Source organism: Nelumbo lutea, chromosome 5, assembly GCF_056320005.1.
Source record: "Nelumbo lutea isolate HS-2025 chromosome 5, American lotus-T2T, whole genome shotgun sequence".
NCBI classification, from domain to species: Eukaryota; Viridiplantae; Streptophyta; class Magnoliopsida; order Proteales; family Nelumbonaceae; genus Nelumbo; species Nelumbo lutea.
The window spans coordinates 8694913-8712919 of record NC_142688.1 but is presented as its reverse complement, the minus strand read 5'-3'; the positions used below and the strand labels follow the sequence as shown (position 1 = coordinate 8712919).

Genomic DNA, 18007 nt, shown 5'->3' with positions numbered 1-18007 from the left:
TACACAGCAAACCATGACACCTGATGATGGTTGAATTCGACCCTTCCTATCTAACCGGCACCTTGCAATTAACACCTGAATTGTCATGGACTCATGGTTATGCTTTATTTTCTTTTAGAAAATACATTATTCCAACGGGGTCGATCAGGATGTTCCAAGCATGTAGTGCCGTTAATGGGTCGGGTCAGCAATCAAAAGATTATGACCTAATTATTATAGTTAGAACACAGTGTAACCTAAACCCTATATAATCGGATTGGTTCGGTTCAGTTACTCGTCCAAACGATTGACAGCACACTGGCGTAGGCCACAGCACTGCAGCTACAAGTATGAAAGGATGATTTAAAGAACCTTATTACTTTTCACAGTATAAGAAAATTAACCCTCTCTCTCTCTTCAATGGATTTATAAAAGAAGATACAATAACAAAAGGGTTGTCAGAACCCTCATTTTCTAATTTTGTTTTTTCAGAGCCCTCCTAATTGGAGATGTGATTTGATTTAAATATGCTAATATAAGATCACGTGTTATATATATTTATAAGTATTAGGCTATTAGTCATATATATGAAATATGATATTTGAATTAATGAATTTAATTTTTATGACTTTAACATACTTAAAAAGGTAAATATTGGCTTTATATAGTATAAATATAAATATGCTCATAAATGCTTAATACCACGTCTATTAATAATTATGATTTGAATGTTCTGTTTTGACTCAATTGCCGTAGGTGTGAATTTTTCATTTTGTCTTTCTAATACAATTTTAAATGCATTTTATTTTATTAATAGTATAATATTTTTTAGCTGCAAATAATATATAATATTTTGTTAATTTATTCAATATTTGATTGCGATTTTACTTTTCTTAAAAAAAAAAGTAAATTTCTGAAACCACCTTTAAAGTTTTAGTTATTGCTCAAACATTTTCTAAAATTTGATAATTGCAATCGTTTCTCTTGAACTTTGTGATGCAGTTATAAGTAGGCCCCTTTTGTTAAAATTCTTTAAAAAGAAGTATAAAATGTCCAATATACATATGTGGTTACTTTTCACCAAAAATGTTTATTTTTTAATTTTTTCTTCATATGAATCACTAGCCCAAACCTTTCCAACTCTCTCTCTCTCTCTTTTTTTAATTGATTTATTTTTCATCTTTACCCTTCATACTAATCACTCAAAGATAAAGTTACAACCATTGTTTTTGAATTGTCGTTGACCGAGACGGTTAGACATTTTGGACCGAAAACCGTTCAGGCGATTGGTTCCATTTTACCCCAAACCCAGTATTTGGTCAAAAACCGTTGAATCGGTGAACCATTGACCAGATAGTTTGACCGTTAAACCATTCGATCCGGAGAATGGTTTGCGATAAGGTTTTAAAAATTGAGAAATCTCATATCTGAGACTGAGATATCTCATATTTGCGTAAATTTGTCTCTTTCGCGTAAGACAGTGAGAGAGAGTTGAGATGTGTGAGACAGTGAGATAAAGTGAAATATGGGATTAAGAAATCTCATATCTACTTTCATTGCCAATTTGCCACCATCGCACCGCTGTTGCCACTGTAGTTCGTCATCGCCGTCGTTGGAGTTGTAGGTCATTGCCGTTGCTGTTGCAACTCTTTCTTTTAGTCGATAGTTTTCTCAAATCTCTCTCATTCAAACCTTATTTTCTCTTATACAGTATGCATCTTACCCTAATATTCCAATCTAATGGGTAAGACATTCGAACCGTTTGACCCAGACGGTCGAACCGCTAACTTGGAAACTGGTGGCCATAACGATTTCGTTTTTAGGTCAGTTTTTAAAACCTTGGTTACAACTTTAAATTTTCGTTTTTTATTGTTATTGTTTTTCCATAGAAACCAGCCTTAGTAGTAATTGCACGAGTATGTTGAACATTTTTGTACCTCTTATCATGGTTCAAAGTATCAATATGATACACCCGATACGAGGCATATTGTATCGTATCTTTTGAAAAAGATACGGTTCAAAACGCCTTTTTGCTGGGTTTCAGACTTCCAATTTTTGTTAGTAATAAAAAGCATACTAAAAACTTCCCAAAAAACCAAAATTTGAAAAAAAACTTAAAAAAATAAAATTTCGACCATTTCTAAGTACTGATACGATACCATACTTTGAACGTTACCTTTTATTAACAAATTCCAACAAACAGGGTCTACTTTCAATTGTATCAAAAAGCTTATGTGAAGTAAAGGGAGATTTCAACAATGCTAAAAAAATTAGGAAAAGTTAACAATTTACCCTAAAAAATATAATTCGACTTCATTCGAATAAAAGTACGGAGAGGCCCAATAAACATTCAAAATGCTAACAATCCACAGTTAATGCACCAATGCCTGCCCGTAAATTGGCATCACTTCCGAACCCTGAGGTACTACTGTCGCACTCGTGTCCTATTTGAGGATTATGGTCGCCGAACGCCGATGTAGGTATTTGGACAATTTATCGACACGCAGAGACTTCCCTACTCTCCTACATCTTTTCCACGCCAAAGCCAATTTGGAGTTCTTTATGCTGAAGCTCTTAGACTTCATTTATGTGAGTATCAATTCTGATAATTTAACCGATTGATTATTTATTGACATTTGGTATTCTTGATGGTTTCTGCTTATCTATTTCTTTTAATTCTACACTATTTGTTTCTAACAGCTCAAACACCTTGTTACTCAAAATTCCACCATTTCACCTTAGGTATTTCAAATTATATGTTTCTGATGTTTCAATTTTCCATATTTGGTGCAGTTCTCTGAATTCCGTAAACCCACATTATTTGTTTTATCGTGCTGTTTTTTCCTGTTCTTAGGTTCGTTTCAAGTTCTTTTGTTTGGTTGTCAGTGAGGCATAGGTAAAAAAAAAAAGAAAAAGAAAAAAGAAGGAAATGGTTCTCACAAATTTCAATGGCACCGGTGTCGGATTTGGTATTTGCTACTTTTTGACTTATTATTCTGCCATTGCCTTTTAATTTTATGGCTTTTGGACTACTTAATAACTCTTTATGAGAATTTTTGTTATGCCGTTTCCTTGCTACAGGTTTCGGCGTTGGATGTGGTTTTGGTATTGGATGGGGTTTTGGAGGTCTGTTTTACTCCAATTCAATTTACCGATGCACCATATAATGTGTCTATTGTACATTGCACGGCATTTTTTCAGCTTTCTCATTTATAATAATGTAAAACCTTTGGTAAATCGATCTTATATTCTCTGCAGAACCAAGAGCCAAAAGTCTAAATAAAAAGATATATGTCCAATGACTGGCACACCTAATGATTTCACCCTGATATGCAGGACTAAATACCTTCCTCTGAGGAACCAACTAAAAATGAACTTTAAGAAGTATACCTTTAAGGTAATTTGTAGTGGATTGATGGATTCTAGGTTAGAGTTAGACTAGGATTTAAGAAAAGAATGAAAACAAAACTTTCTCCTCAATCTTTGATTCGTGAGTCTGCAAACTTTCTCATAATACTTATTTCATTATATTTTTTATTGTTGATGAAAAAGTAAAAGAGCAAGTTAAAATCAGTAAATAACCAGTTCCTGTAATCCACGTGACCAAATGGGATCCAGAGGTCTGCTAGGTAGTTGTTCTGCTGTTCTCCTGCCTTATTAACTTTTTTTCATAACACTGCATATGCAAATGTGAATATTCTTTATTGATTCCTTTTTGATACATAAAGAAGATGTTTTAACAAAAGTTATTCCCCAAACCGCCTCCCCAAAAGGGAAAAGAAAAGAAAAGTAAAGAAAGAAGGTTAAGCTCATAGGGGAATATTGTAACTCATATGCTGAAAAGTTCTTTTTGAATGCTAGTTTTGCTAACCAGTTAGCCTCAAAATTAACCTTGCTGTGCATATTTTTATACTTCATTTTTGGCCTTTTTTCCTGATATTTAGATGCACCTTCCACATTCTGTGTCACATGATTATTGCCTCCCTGTTAAATGTTCCTTATAGCTTAGAATTAGCTTCTAGCATGGCTTCCATCCCCTTTTCAGCTCCCCTCCCCACCCAGCCCTCACGTCCCACCCTGTTGGCTCTCAGTTGTCGACCAATGGTCTCCCTCAACTGATGGTCTTTCTCCATTTTAGTTTAGGTGCTTTGAGTCAATCAATGACAACTGAGAGTGATAAGTCGTCTCCTTCCACAGCTGTGTGTATTTGATATTTTCTCCTCTGAATTGAATTCTTAGCACCTTAGGGGTAGGATCCAGGATCCACAGATATTTGGATCCTTGTAGCTTTGAAATTTGATATGATCATTATAGATTATCAGAAGGTGCTTCAGCCCATAGTATGAATTCTTGGTTTTCTTCTCCTTCATAAAATCATATTCTAAGTTGTTCAAATGTCTTAGAATTCCTTCAGTATTTGTGTCTTTGTATAGCATAATTAGGAAGAGCTTCAAGGACATACTTAAATAGCTTTGCCAGCTAAACTTGAAGTTCTGGCTTTCCACCCTAGCAATCTAGCCATAGTTTCTCAAATAAAAAGGTAAACATTTGTTTTGTAGTTCTTTCCTGCAAAATAGTTAGATTTGTACATTTCCTAGGTTTTTGTAAACCTTTCATTTTGGAAGTATCAGTTAATATTTTAGTATGCTTTCTTGTAATATTGTTTTTGAAAAATAATGGTTACTTTCACTAAATTTACGGTAAGACCTGAGTCTGCCTGGATTTTCTTAACAATAACTGAAGTGGACTCATAGAGATTTATTTATTTATTTTTTTCTGAGTAAAAGGTGACTATGATTATATTAAAAAATAAGGAGATACATAAGAAGATGTACACCAAAGCGAAACAGAGAAAGGACTACAGAGGTAGAGCACTATCACTAAATAAACATTCTCTATTAGGTAACCCGTCTTCTACAGTGTTCAATTCCCTGGGGATCCAGTTCAACTTAGTCTGCATTGAGTCCAAAATGTCTCTAGCTTTTGCCAAGAGATGAGCCAAATTCCAAGGCCTGCTGTCTTTTTCCTTTTGCCATCTTATCGTATTGGCTGAATCACCTTCAATAGCTAGGGAGGAAATTCCTAACATTTTAGCACAACCAAGACCTGTGAGGGCTGCCACTATTTCTGCCTTTGTAGAGTTAGCACAACCAATCAGGCCATTAAAGGCCCAACATATGTTCCCTTCTCTGTCCTGGATTATACCTCCAACCTCTGCTAGACTAGATGATCCTTGAGCACTCCCGTCGAAACTTAATCTCATCATCCTTTCCTCCCTTTTATAGCAAAGGTTAGGAGTATCTATCTTGGGGAAGGCAAAAGTATTTCCACTAGGTTTTGTTGGAGGTCATTCAAAGAGAGTCCAGCAAATTCTCCAGAATTTATGGCCCACAGGTTGTAATGGAAAGTAATAGAGGAGATCATATCTTCTATGTTCTCGCTTTATTCTCAAACACCCTATTGTTTCTTTCTTCCCATACACCCCACATATCAGCTTGAGCTACCAGCCCTCCAATACAGCTTTCCTCTTCTACCTAAACCTGTACCTTTCCATTGCCACATTACCTCCACTACCTTCTTAGGAAACACCCACTTCATAGAGATTATATTTTTGGACAATAAAGGATACAAACAATGTTACAATAAAAAATGGGTGATACAAAACACTGAAAGAGATCATAAAAGACAAAGAAACAACTTCCTCCCAGCACAATGCAACTTCCCCTGCTAATCCAAATCCATAACAATCATTACCCATTCTCTTCCCAGTTATAACATAACTGCCAAGCATTAAACCCAAACCTATCAAAAATAATTACTGACAACACATGATCCCTCTTCCAAATACAACACTACCGACACCTAAATTCTTATAAATAAAAGAACACACCCACAAGAAATTTTAGCAGCTTCAAAGATTAGGTAGTCATCCTTGAAGAATAAATAAGATAGATTTGGAGCTCCTTGTGGAATTTTGGTAGTTTTTGGTGACTTCTGGTGTATCCTATTTTCAATCATTTTAGATAGAACATCCATGCACAAAATAAATAGGCAAAGGGATGATATCTCCTTGCCTTATCTACCTTCAGGGTTATATGAGCCCAAGAGTGGTTGTAAAAGTCATAGTTCTGTCAATCGAATAATTAACAAACCTTAAACTTTCTAACAACATCCTACCTAAGCTTTGGATGTGTCTTTCGGGCCTACATCACCTCTTCCATTTTAAGATATTTCATGTAATTAGCAGAAGTGAGGGATGCACATATCTTATCTTCAAGAGAACAGTACCTTGAAAATTAACCTTGGATTACATACCAAAGAAAAGTTTGGATTGAGTGAAGATTCTTAAATACACCATCCGTACCATTCTGTATATGTCCAAATACTTATTCCACATTCTTTCATGCTTTTGGAGAGGTTTGGTTTTATTATATAGCAGAAAAGCATCAATTTGACAGAGGACATGATAGAGTGCAATGGTGAGACAATTCATGTGGCCAACTCTAATAATCAGAATTAAGGTAGCAGAAACAATAGACTCCCTTGAATTTTCAACTATTTGATCAAACATTTTATCATGTACCCACATATATTAAATCCCAGAAGGGCATGGTTTAGAGGAACTCAGCATTAGACTTTGCATTTGCCATGACTAGACCTATTCATTACCTGATATTTTCTGTTCCAATTAGACCTGTTCACAAGCTCGGCTTCGGGCCTGACTTTACACTATATTGGGCTTTGGCTTAAGGCCAGGCCCGTTCAAATTAGACATGTCCACAATCATTTCCCCACAACCATCTCCCCTTGGGTCAGATATGGTCTTTACTCTGGTAATCGAATAAAATTTTGGGAACAGACTTGGGTAGGGGATTCACCTCTGAAGGACCAATTCCCCTCCTTGTATGCTTTGTCAGACTTGAAAAATGAATCTATTTCTTCTTTCTTAGATCCTTCAGATTCCACATTTGGTTTTGGTTGGAACCTAGGCCTGAGAAGGGCAATTAGGGATACAGACTTGGACAACATCTTATCTTTGTTATTCATCCTTGAGAATGTCTTCCTGGATCCTAATAAGGAGGACACTAGATTCTGGGCTCCTTCCACCTCAGGTACTTTCTCTTGTGCTTCGTTTTTTGAAACTTTAACTCAGCCTCTTGTCACATTTGGGGTGTCCTTTCCAGTTAAAGAGATCTGGAGCAAGCCCATTCCTCTTCGGGTTGATAGTTTTTGTTGGGAAATTTTCCTGGAAAGAATTAACACAAATGATTTACTTCAAAAAAAGAGACCCAATTCTTGCTTACTTCCTAATTGGTGTACTCTTTGTAAAGCTGATGGGGAAACTAGTTACCACCTTATGGTTTCTTGTAAGGTCGCTAAAATTGTATGGGAGTGGGCTCTTTCCCTCTTTGGGTGTTCTTGGAATCCTCCCGAGAGTGTCCAGAGGATGTTCTCTTCTACGTTTTTCAGTTGGCCTAAGAAGAGAGGGAAGATTATGTGGAGGAGCATTAGGGCAACTGTATGTCGGTTCCTTTGGGAAGAAAGAAACTTACGAATTTTCTCAGACAAGGATAGATCCCTGGCAAACCTATTAGATCTAATACTTTTAAGGGCTGTCCATTGGCTAAAATCTCTGGAGCTGTTTTCAGACTTTCCTGTGGCTAACTTATTAAGAAATTGGAAAGAGATAGCTACTTCTGCTTTGTGTAAGAGGACTCTAGTCCCTCATGGTCCCCTCCTCCCTCTAGATTTATAAAACTGAATTTTGATGGCAGTAGTTTGGGGAATCCAGGACGTTCTAGGATTGGGGGAGTGTTCGGGAATGAGGAGGGGGTTATTATTGCTTTGTTCTCAGGTCCCATTGGGGAAGGAGACTCTCTTAGGGCTGAGATCCTTGCAGCTCTGGAAGGAATTCAAGAGCAAGGGAACTAAATATCAGACGTTTGGTCTTGGAAGGTGACTCGAAGGTGGTGATTAGCTGGCTGAAAGAAGAGGACAGTGGCTTGTGGAGCTATAACAATGAAAAGAAAAAATTCTATTGGTTGGGCAGAGACATTGAGATGCACTATAGCTGGGTGAAGAGGTCTGCCAACTCATTTGCAGATGGGCTGGTCAAGCAGGGGGTGAATAGGGAGGCTATCTTTTGGGCTAATTTTTAACTTTCTGTCTTTGTATTCTGTTGTTGGGGAGTTAAGTCTTTTTACCTCCCCTACTGTATCTAAACCTTCACAAATATTCACATCATTAATAAGGTTTTACTGTTATTGATAAAAAAAAGGTCTAGTTCCAATATGCTTGTTTGGCTAAATGTGCTTTTACTTGTATCACTTAATGCAAAAATCATATGAGAAGAGGTAGTATGTACCTTCTCTTTTAGTAATAAATTAGTTACCTCTTCTCAAAGAGAGAGAGAACCACGCCGCTGCAGTGGTGGTGATGGGAAGACAGGGGGCAGAGAGAGAGGGAACCGCCACCGCTGCAACTTGCAGCGGCAGTGGCGGGAAGATATGGAAGAGAGAGAGAGAGAGAGAGAGAGAGAGAGAGAGAGAGAGAGAGAGAGAGAGAGAGAGGAATCCTTTGATGGTTTATATAAATGACTGGAAACATCCTAGATTTGGAAAAGTGCAGATTTTTTAGAACAGAAATCCTGTGATATGTTAGGAATCTCTTATAGAAAGCTGGAGAGGATGGCCTTTCTGTAAGGATTATATTGCCACAAATTTCTGAGATACAAGATGCTCATTGAAGTTTTGGGTTATCCCAAAATGAAGTTAACAATTGAAATCAATTTCATGTGTGTTGCAGAGAATCCAAAGACCTGAAAAACTAGTTGCTGTGACTGGTGCTGGTCCTGAATAACCCAGCTTTGTCCATTGCTTGTTCATCATTCACATGTTCTCTGATGGGATCATTAAATATGGTTTATTATTTTTCTGCTGAGGAAAGAGGAATTCCCAACCCCTCTATTGTTCAAGTATATGACTTTTTGCCATTTGATTTTTGCTGAGGGAATCTGACACATCACATTTTGATTATTCAAGCAAGTGCAGGATACATTTCTTAAGGCTAGTGATATTAGTGGTAGTTTCTTGTTTTCAGACATGCATATGATCAATGTTTTGCTTGCATCAGCTACTTCATTCAATGGACAGTGATTTTAATCAATAAAACAGATAAAATTCTTGGCAATTTGTTTGTTTTTTGTTCATGTGAAATCATATTCTGCAAATGGATGATATTATTAGTGGGAGTAAGGTGCATCAAGTTTAGCACCAATTTATTAGATGCTTGCCCTTCATAACCTTTGTGCATTTTCTTCTCAACACATTGCAAATTCTGAGTTAGTTTTTGTCTTTATTCCAACCATTTTATTACTAACTGGTGACATTTATTTGCTTCAGGCATGCCTTTGCATATAATGGGTCTTGGTATAGGTACATTCTACAAAATGGTTATATTTTCAATAATTTAACATTTATATTGCATGCCTAATTTTTGTTGAATTATTCATGAAGGTGGTGGATGTGGGGTAGGACTTGGTCTTGGATGGGGCTTTGGATCTGCCTTTGGTAGTCAATACCGTTCCAGTGAGATCACATTTCAGGGCATCAATTTCAATGGCACAAGTCAAGCCAATGAGACTACAGCTTTGTCAAATAGGCAGGACGGTTGTGCTTCAAAGTAGCTTTCACACTGCTCATTCGTCATAATGCTGCCGTAACCTTATCAATCAAAGGTGTGTGGGCTTCAGAGAGCCTGACTTGCATAGTATTTTATGATCTCTATTTTTTAGACAATTATGGTACAATATGATTTCCTATTGAACAACAAAAGGATGCAATATCAATATGATATTTGATATATGTATCAGTCAAGTGCCTGGAAATTTTGTGGTGAAATTGGAATGAGCTTCTACTTACAATTGGGGACACCTCCCACCTTGGATTTATTTGGTTTCTCGGGAAGTTATTTGAAAAGGGAAAGTTGATAAATGCTTTTAAGGTATTTTATGAAATTCCTTGAGAACTTTCTTACGACTCTCCCATTCTCAATTCATATCCAAGAAACTAGAAACTAAACACAGCATTGGCTTCTACTGATTTCTGTTTATGAAATAAGCTTCATCAATGCCACAGAAGTGCAAAATCCGATTGGGCCATAAATTAGAGGCCACTTCTTGATAGAGATAAGCTAATAAGGATCCGATTGGGCCATAAATTAGAGGCCATTTCTTGATAGAGATAAGCTAATAAGGATCAAGTTCAACTGGTAAGGGACCAGGAGGATGTCATCTAAACTCTGGGAGTCCGGGACAGATTTTAATTACAAACTTGTAGTTATGGTTACTGAGACTAGGGGGGAAACAAATAGTGAAAAGCGGGGGAAAGGTCCCAAGAGAGTGGGGATTTTTTCTCTAGGGTTTTTTCGTTAGAGGTGCTCTCAAAGGGATTTCTTTGGGGGCGGCTCCCTTCAGGGAATCTTGAAGGGAGCCGCTCATCTGGGCTCTCCTTCACCTTCCTCCTTCTGGTTTCCCTCCCTCCATCTCTCTGTTTTGAGAGAGCCTTCCTCTCGAGTTTTCTCGAGATTTTCCTCTTGAGTTTCTCCATGTTTTGTTTCTCTGTTTGTGGTTCTCGTTCAAGTCCATTGTTCGCCAGCAAAGGCAGTCTTTTGGTTTCCTCCTCTGTCAGTTCGCGGTTCTCTGGCAGTTGCTGTTCATGGTGAGTTTTGTTCGTGGTTCTCCGGTTGATGTTATTCATAGTGAGATCCGTTCGCTTTTTTCCGGCGATGGTAGCCTTTTGGAATCCTCCCCCGTCAATTTCGTTCGCCGTTTGTGGTGGATTGGAGATGTGCTCGTTTACTTTTGTTGGTGATTTGACTTCACCGTTTCTCGATTACAGAAGATCTTTAGGTTCTCCTTCATCCATTGTTATATTTTGTTCTCTTGAGAAATTGTTTATGGGTTTTCTGATTGGCCTTGTCAGCTTTTTTCGTATAAGTTTTTTGATTGAATGAAATATGATGCCTAAGGACTATTTCAAAAAAAAAAAAAAAACTGAGACTAGGGGGAATGTTCCAGGACTATTTTATTTGGGAGTACACAAATTAGAGGGATACGGTGTGAGACCTCAAAAATTAGTTCCCTTTTTCTCACAAGGATGAAGTCGACACTCACCATTTTTGGGCGGTGAGTCCCTAAAAGAATTCATTTATTTTTTGTGATACACTAGTGACTCCAATTAAGGGTGCTCATGGTTTGGTTAATCGAACTGTGGGCCTATTTTTGAAACCAAACCGGTATTATCGGTTTTTGGAAAATTGGTAATTGAAACTGATTGGTTGACTAGTTTGGTTAATTGTCGGTTCGATTTGTTGGTTTTTCGCTTTTTTATATTTATAATATATATTATAAAATATATATAATAAAAAATAGAAATATATATAAAATATTATATTTTAAATAATAAATAATATATTATATATTATTAATATATTTAATGCATATTTATTAATTTATAATATATAGAAAATATATTATATGTATATATACATAAAATATATAGAAATACATGTATACCAGACCACCAGTCGGTTTGGTTTATTGCCGGTTTTTTATATTGGTTAATCAAAACCAAACTTGCACCTTCGGTTTTTTAAAAATACCAAACCAACCAGTCCAGTTAACTAGATTTTCAGTTGGGTTTTGGTCTGTTTTTTGGTTTGGTCCAGCTTTTTTGGTTTTTCTTGCTCACCCCTAACTCCAACTGGGTATGCATCTACCAAAAGAACCCTAGGCTTTAGGCTGGGAGAGGGAAGGGGTTAGCACTTAGCACCCCTCTCCTAAACGTAGTGAATTCCCTTTCCCGCGTCACATTCTCTTGACAGAAAAAAAAAAGCGCATTCTAACATTTGTCAAAGACTAATTTTAATCAAATAGAGCAAATGAACAAATATTTAGATATGTTCATGCAATCATGCTAATGGGAAGGTGTGGCCTGCATCCCTACACTCCTATACCATCACTTCTCCCGGTTTTGGTCTAAGGTTTAGCAGGTTGTTGGTTCTCAATTCTCATGTCTCTCTTTTCCACCTCCTTTGAAGTTTGAATCCTAAATATTATAGAGAAACGAGGGGAATGAGAGTTAATGTAGGCCTTTCAACTTAAACCCTGTAATCCTTACTCAAGAATTTACAAAAAAATAAATAAAAATAAAAAGCTAGGGAATGTTATTTCTAATGTTACCTACGATTTGGGAGTGTCTTTGAGAGATATCTGGATGTTGTATTGGAATGGCCGAGAAAAGGGGTGAGGTCCTGGGAGACTTAGCTGCTTGGGGCATTGTTTTGTTCCCTACATTAATGAGTGCCCCCCTCTCCTCTTTTTAAGTTTGGGATAATGGATATTTTAGGGAGAGTGTATGTAGGAAGGGTATGCTAGTCTTTTTATTTTTAGGGTTTAAGGTCTAGGGGCACTTTTGTACATCTGTAGGGGCAAGTGGATAATTTAGGGCTTAAGTGTAGAAAGTGAAGGTATTTTGGTAACATTTATTAGAATCTTAGTTCCATCAAAGGTCAAATGAGAGAATCTTGAGTGAAATTTGGCAAGTAGGAATTTCAAGAGATTAGGAGTCTAATGATAGGGGTGGTTAGGAAAGGTGTCATGATGATAAATTTGAAACTGGAAAGTTTTGGCTAATGTAATTGTGGTTTAATTAGGGGTTAAATGAGGGTGTTTTGAAGTGAAATTTGATAGGTGAAGTTTTTGGGAGTGTTTGGGGCCTAGTGAAAGTGTTAGAGTGGTCTAAGTAGTGTCAAAGTGTTGGATTCACAGAAGGTTTCAACCAATAAGAAGGGCTTTAAGGGGTAAAAGGGAGGTATGGGTTGAAATCTATCAGATGGAGAATTTAGGGTATTTAAGGCTTAATGGCAACATTTGGAAGCTTGATTTCCAAGGAGAGCTTGTAGGGAATCTGTAAGTAATTTTCAGGGGGTATTTAAGCAACTTTCTAGAGGACTAAGCTCCGAGGCTTTGGATGAGATTGGGCTTGGGGGGAGGGGGAAATTGGGTGCTGACACTTGGGTGGGGCAGCATGACATCGGGTGACAATAATCCAGGGCCAGATTTAGCTCTTGCTGTTGGCTTTAATTCAAACAGCCCCAAATGTGCATTGTAAAATAAAGCAACACGCCAACTCCATACAGCCACAAGGCAACCAAGCGTAACCTTCTACGATCTAAAGGTGAAATAAAGAACATAAAGTTTGAATACATGTTCTAAACATAAAAAACATTGTTAGAAAACTTGGACCTCGGCTCCTCTAAGGACAAACCTCTGTCATGGTTCTAAATGTTTAAACTTGAATGTACTTGGTTTGGTGTGTTTCCAAGGCTTTTGGCATATTGGTCAATGGGTTAAATATATGGTATCAGAGCTTAATCACCATGTCTCAAATTCAAAACACAAAAAGGGTTGTGAACACTGTTTTAAAAATCGGATTACATTGGATAGTCGAACCATTTGACCTGAGGACTGGTCATGTATCTGGGTCCATTCTTCTTCTTCTTCCTTCATTCCTTTATTTCTTTCTTTCTTTCCTTCTCTCATTCCTTCCTTCTTTCTCTTTTTTTTTTCTTTGTTTTTTCAGCCAGCAGCCACCTAATTCTAGCCCTCTCCTTTTTCTATAAAAGAAGAGATAGAACTTTAATATACTCAATTTCCAATTTAAAGGTTAAATGGTCTAAACCGTTCAATCCAGATGATTGAACCACTGACCCAGAAACTGATGATCAAAGTGGTTTCATGTCCAAGTTGATTTTTAAAACCTTGATCGTGAAAACCGCTAGCAGAATAGGACTTAGGAGGGCTACTTGTTTCCAGAATGTGAATCGTCATGGAGAGAACTACGCTGAAGTAGTTAGCATGGTGGTATGCAATTATCCTAAATTCTAAAGTGATTGGCTTGATGTGTTAAGGCTTTTCATATATTTGGTCAAATACGTAACAATCTTTGATTTCTGACATGTGATGGCTGGGGCCATTGATGTTGATGCCTCTATACGCCCTTTAGGGTCCATTTGGAGAATAACCTTAGAATGGATGAAGTACTCAGCCATCATTAAGATAAAAGATCTTTGATATGGCCAAAATGCATCCCCAAAGCTTCAATAGACAACAACAGTTGTTATAACAGAAGACGAAGAATAAGGGGCACAGAATTATATGCCTCCTGCTGCTTTTAATCAGTGTAAAAACTATGTTGGAGGCTGAAGGTGTCTCCAGGTCAAGCTGTCAGACCGTAACATTTTTAATTGGACAACTGAGCACCAAGTTATAGACTGGAAGTTGATATATACATCTTATGTTATCTGTGACCTGGTGATCAAGTCTAATAGATCAACGGTGTACCGTCTAAGCAGAATGGGTTTTAATCAAGTCAATGATTTTTGGTCAAATAGAGGTTTTAGGAAAATTGAACCCAAAATCATTATAGGTAAGATTCAAAGTATCGACATGTATCGGCTTGTATTGACCAATACATATTATTCCGGGACCCTTTCGTTATGCCCATACAGTGGATGTATCAGAGGCTGACCAGTTCAGGGGGTAGAGGAGACCTAAACTGACCCCCCTCAATCAGTTGTGAAAATAAATAAAAAAAAAGGACCAAAATGTGTATTGATTCACCCGATATGCTCAGGCGTTTCAGACGTATCAATAATTTAAACCTTGATTACAGTTGACAATTTGATCGTTTGGGTCAACAACAGGTTGAAAAACTGCTTTTAACTGTGAAGGTGAGACCGTGAGAAGAATGGAACCTTGCTTTTTCCACTATTCTTTACATGGCACTTCCAATTTCCAAAAAGGCTCTAAATGGAAAAAGAACCTTTAAGTTACATCACAAAGATCAATTTCTTCTTCCTATATAAATAGGTTTATTATAATCGGGCCCATCGAATCGGACTTGATTGTCTTGAGAATCGATTGATTTGATTATAGGTCTAAAATTAGGGTCTGATTCCTTATTACTTGTTGGTTGATTCCCATTCTATCTAGGACTGACCTGTTGAAAGCCCTACAAAAACTGTCCCATCATGTTTCCAATGTGCAGACATGGATAGATTATGTTGGGGCTTGGGAGCAGATCCCAACTCAACAGTAAGTGCTATGGTAGTTGGTTTTAACTCGGCTAAGAAAACTGCAAATCGCAAATTGAACTCTGAGTTTGCTATATTTTTTGAATTTTGTGAACTGTAAATATGATGGTGTAGCATTATGTTTTGTTTTCAAACTAAGTCCCCATTTTGACATTATAAACCTCGCTATTGCGTAGCTTAAAAAAAAACAAGAAAAAAGGACTACAGTCTCTTAATACTAAAACTACTAAATTATAGAAAAATCAAGCATGTTTGGCTGTCAATTTGTCGGGTCTGGGTTGGGTCCCAATTAAGTTCTAATTATTCATCGATCAGCACAAATGATAGACCTAAAACCCTCTGATTATTAATTGGGATAATGGGGTCTGAGACTCTGACCTAATAGAGTCAATTATACTGGTAACAAAGAAACATAATAATTTATTATTAAAACCCATGTAACAAAGACAGTAATTGAAGTATGGTGTCTATTGGTGAACTAGATGACCTATTTGACCAAGTCAACGGGCTATGAATAAGATATTTTGTTTTTCGTTTTTTTTTTTGTATTTTAGCTATTTCCATAATTAATTATAATATTTCTCATTTTTTGAAGTATTTTTGTTTAATATGATAAATATATAATACTAAAAACATGTTTATTTTTTTTTTGTAAGTTTTATAATATTTTCTATATTTTTATTTTAATTTATGACATCACAAGTTCACTTGTTTGTCACGAGGAAAATGTGGTTTTGTTTGATTTTTAGAATATTGTTTTTTAATAGTGTTTTTTCATCTCATAGTAAAATCATCTGGTCAACTAGTTGACCCATTACACCAATATTTCAGATCCATTTATCATCAAATTATTTGTTTTCAAGAAACCACTAGCTTGATTAACAATGTGGTGACCTAACTATTCGAGTCATTGAACGATTTCACCAAGTTAGTGGGGTCACAAGTTAATCATTAATTCTTTTTCTCCCTTTATTTTTTGTATTTCATTTTCATCATCAATAAAAGCATTTTATTCATTACCTTTATACTCTTAATATGATGAATATATAAAAACATTTTTTTTATTTCAATTTTTTACAATTTACTATATTTTTATCTTTTTTATTTTTATTATTTAATTATGACATCATAGTATACCCATTTGATTTAGATGATTCAAACAAGTGTCCCACTGCTTGCATGGATAGAAAAACTGGTTTACTCTTGGGCCAATTTTATTGTATTCCATTTTTATTATTAGTGAAAACAAATCTTAATTTTTACACTTATTTTTGTTTAGCATGATGAATATATAATATTAGAGGTGTGCTATAATGTTTTCTACGAAATTTCCTTCTTTTATATTGTTTTTGTTTCTATCCTTTTAAATATTTATTATTTAATTACAACATCTTGATTGATGTATTTGATCCAAAAGGTTGGACCATTGACTCACCATCTAGATATAAAAATGATTTACTTTTTAGGTTTTTAAAATTTTGTAATTCATTTATATCATTAATAAAATAATTAATACAAGTTTTGTGGATTGTTTTAAAAATACAGGGTTTTATACCATTGAAATTATTGTTCATGGATTTAATTAGCGGAATTTAATGATGGGAAACAAAGATAACTTAAACATAGGATTTAATGAAAGAGAAAAAAAGTCAATACTATAAATATAGGTTTAATATGAAGGAATAAAATGAATTTAATAATTGCATTCAAACTAAAGTTTCTACCCTCAAAATAGAGGTGGAGTAAATTCAAAACAAAAAGCAGTTTGGTTAAGGAAAAAAATCCACAAACAATGGAGATACCCATATTTTATAGTATATGTATTTTACACGTGACAATTTTTTTTTTTATGATGATAGTAAATAATATGTTTCAAAAATTTTCTACAGCTTTTTTAATGAGATGAATATACAGTATTGGAGATGTGATCAAATGTTTTCTACAAATTTTTTTTTTTTTTGTATCTTTTATGTGTTTGTCTTTTTTTTTTTTTAACTTTTATTATTATTTAACTATGACATCAAGGGTTAACACATTTGACTCAAAAGGTTGAATTGTTGACTTGTCACCAAAAGAAAAAACTTCATTTTTGGGTTGGCTTTAAATTTATATTTTATTTCTATCATCAACAAAACAATTATTCTATTTTAATATTGATTAATTAATATACAATTCAATAGAATAACAAGTGTTAATACCCTAACTAGAAGACTAATGAGAGAGAATTGAATGAAGAGAAATGTCCGTCAAGGTAGGATCTTGTGCTCTGATTGCTCTCACAATTAGAGAGAAACCAAATTCAAATAAGGGTATTCTATTCAAGGGTAGGATTCAATGAATGCTAATGGGGATTAATACCTTAAATATAAGATTTAATGAGAGGGATTTGAATGAAAAAAAAAGTGATCGTTCATATTATATTTGTCCTAACAATTAGAGGACCAAATTCAAAAATTGGGTATTTTAGTTAAACAAAAATTCCACTCTCATTCACATTTTTAATAGTAGTATAGATAAATAATTTATTTTTTTTACAATTAACCTAAATAAAAATGACAGTAAATTAGTAAATTATTTATATGTTAATAAATAAAGTATTTTTAAATAAAACTATTTTATATATAATATATTATCTATAAGATATACCCTTGTAGACAAAGAATAAAAATTACAAGAACACTAGAAAACCTTTATATTATTGACAAACTAATCATTTCAGAACATGCAAAATCCAGAACTGACCCAATTATTAACCAGGACAAAATCACAGAACCAGAACCGATGTAACTGGTTTGCTTCTGTTCGGTCAGCCCGGTAGAACTGACCCATTGACAGCCTACAAGCATGCACATCTGATTTATGTGGATATTTC

The 18007-nt window shown here is 35.4% G+C and overlaps 1 protein-coding gene across 3 annotated transcripts; it reads left to right on the top strand.

Moving 5' to 3' along the window:
• Positions 1-2186: 2186 nt before the first annotated feature.
• On the top strand, positions 2187-9878 carry LOC148850189 (glycine-rich protein). Of its 3 annotated transcripts, none has more exons than XM_088943772.1 (6): positions 2187-2568; positions 2680-2721; positions 2834-2948; positions 3061-3105; positions 9381-9413; positions 9495-9878. In XM_088943772.1, the coding sequence occupies exons 3-6, from the start codon at positions 2909-2911 to the stop codon at positions 9662-9664; spliced, it is 288 nt and encodes a 95-aa protein (XP_088799898.1). In that variant the 5' UTR covers positions 2187-2568; positions 2680-2721; positions 2834-2908; the 3' UTR covers positions 9665-9878. The 3 variants fall into 3 exon arrangements, with proteins under 3 accessions (XP_088799898.1, XP_088799900.1, XP_088799899.1); XM_088943773.1 differs by having other exon boundaries at positions 2311-2568; positions 2866-2948; XM_088943774.1 differs by lacking the exon at positions 2680-2721 and having other exon boundaries at positions 2200-2568; positions 2866-2948.
• Positions 9879-18007: the final 8129 nt, after the last annotated feature.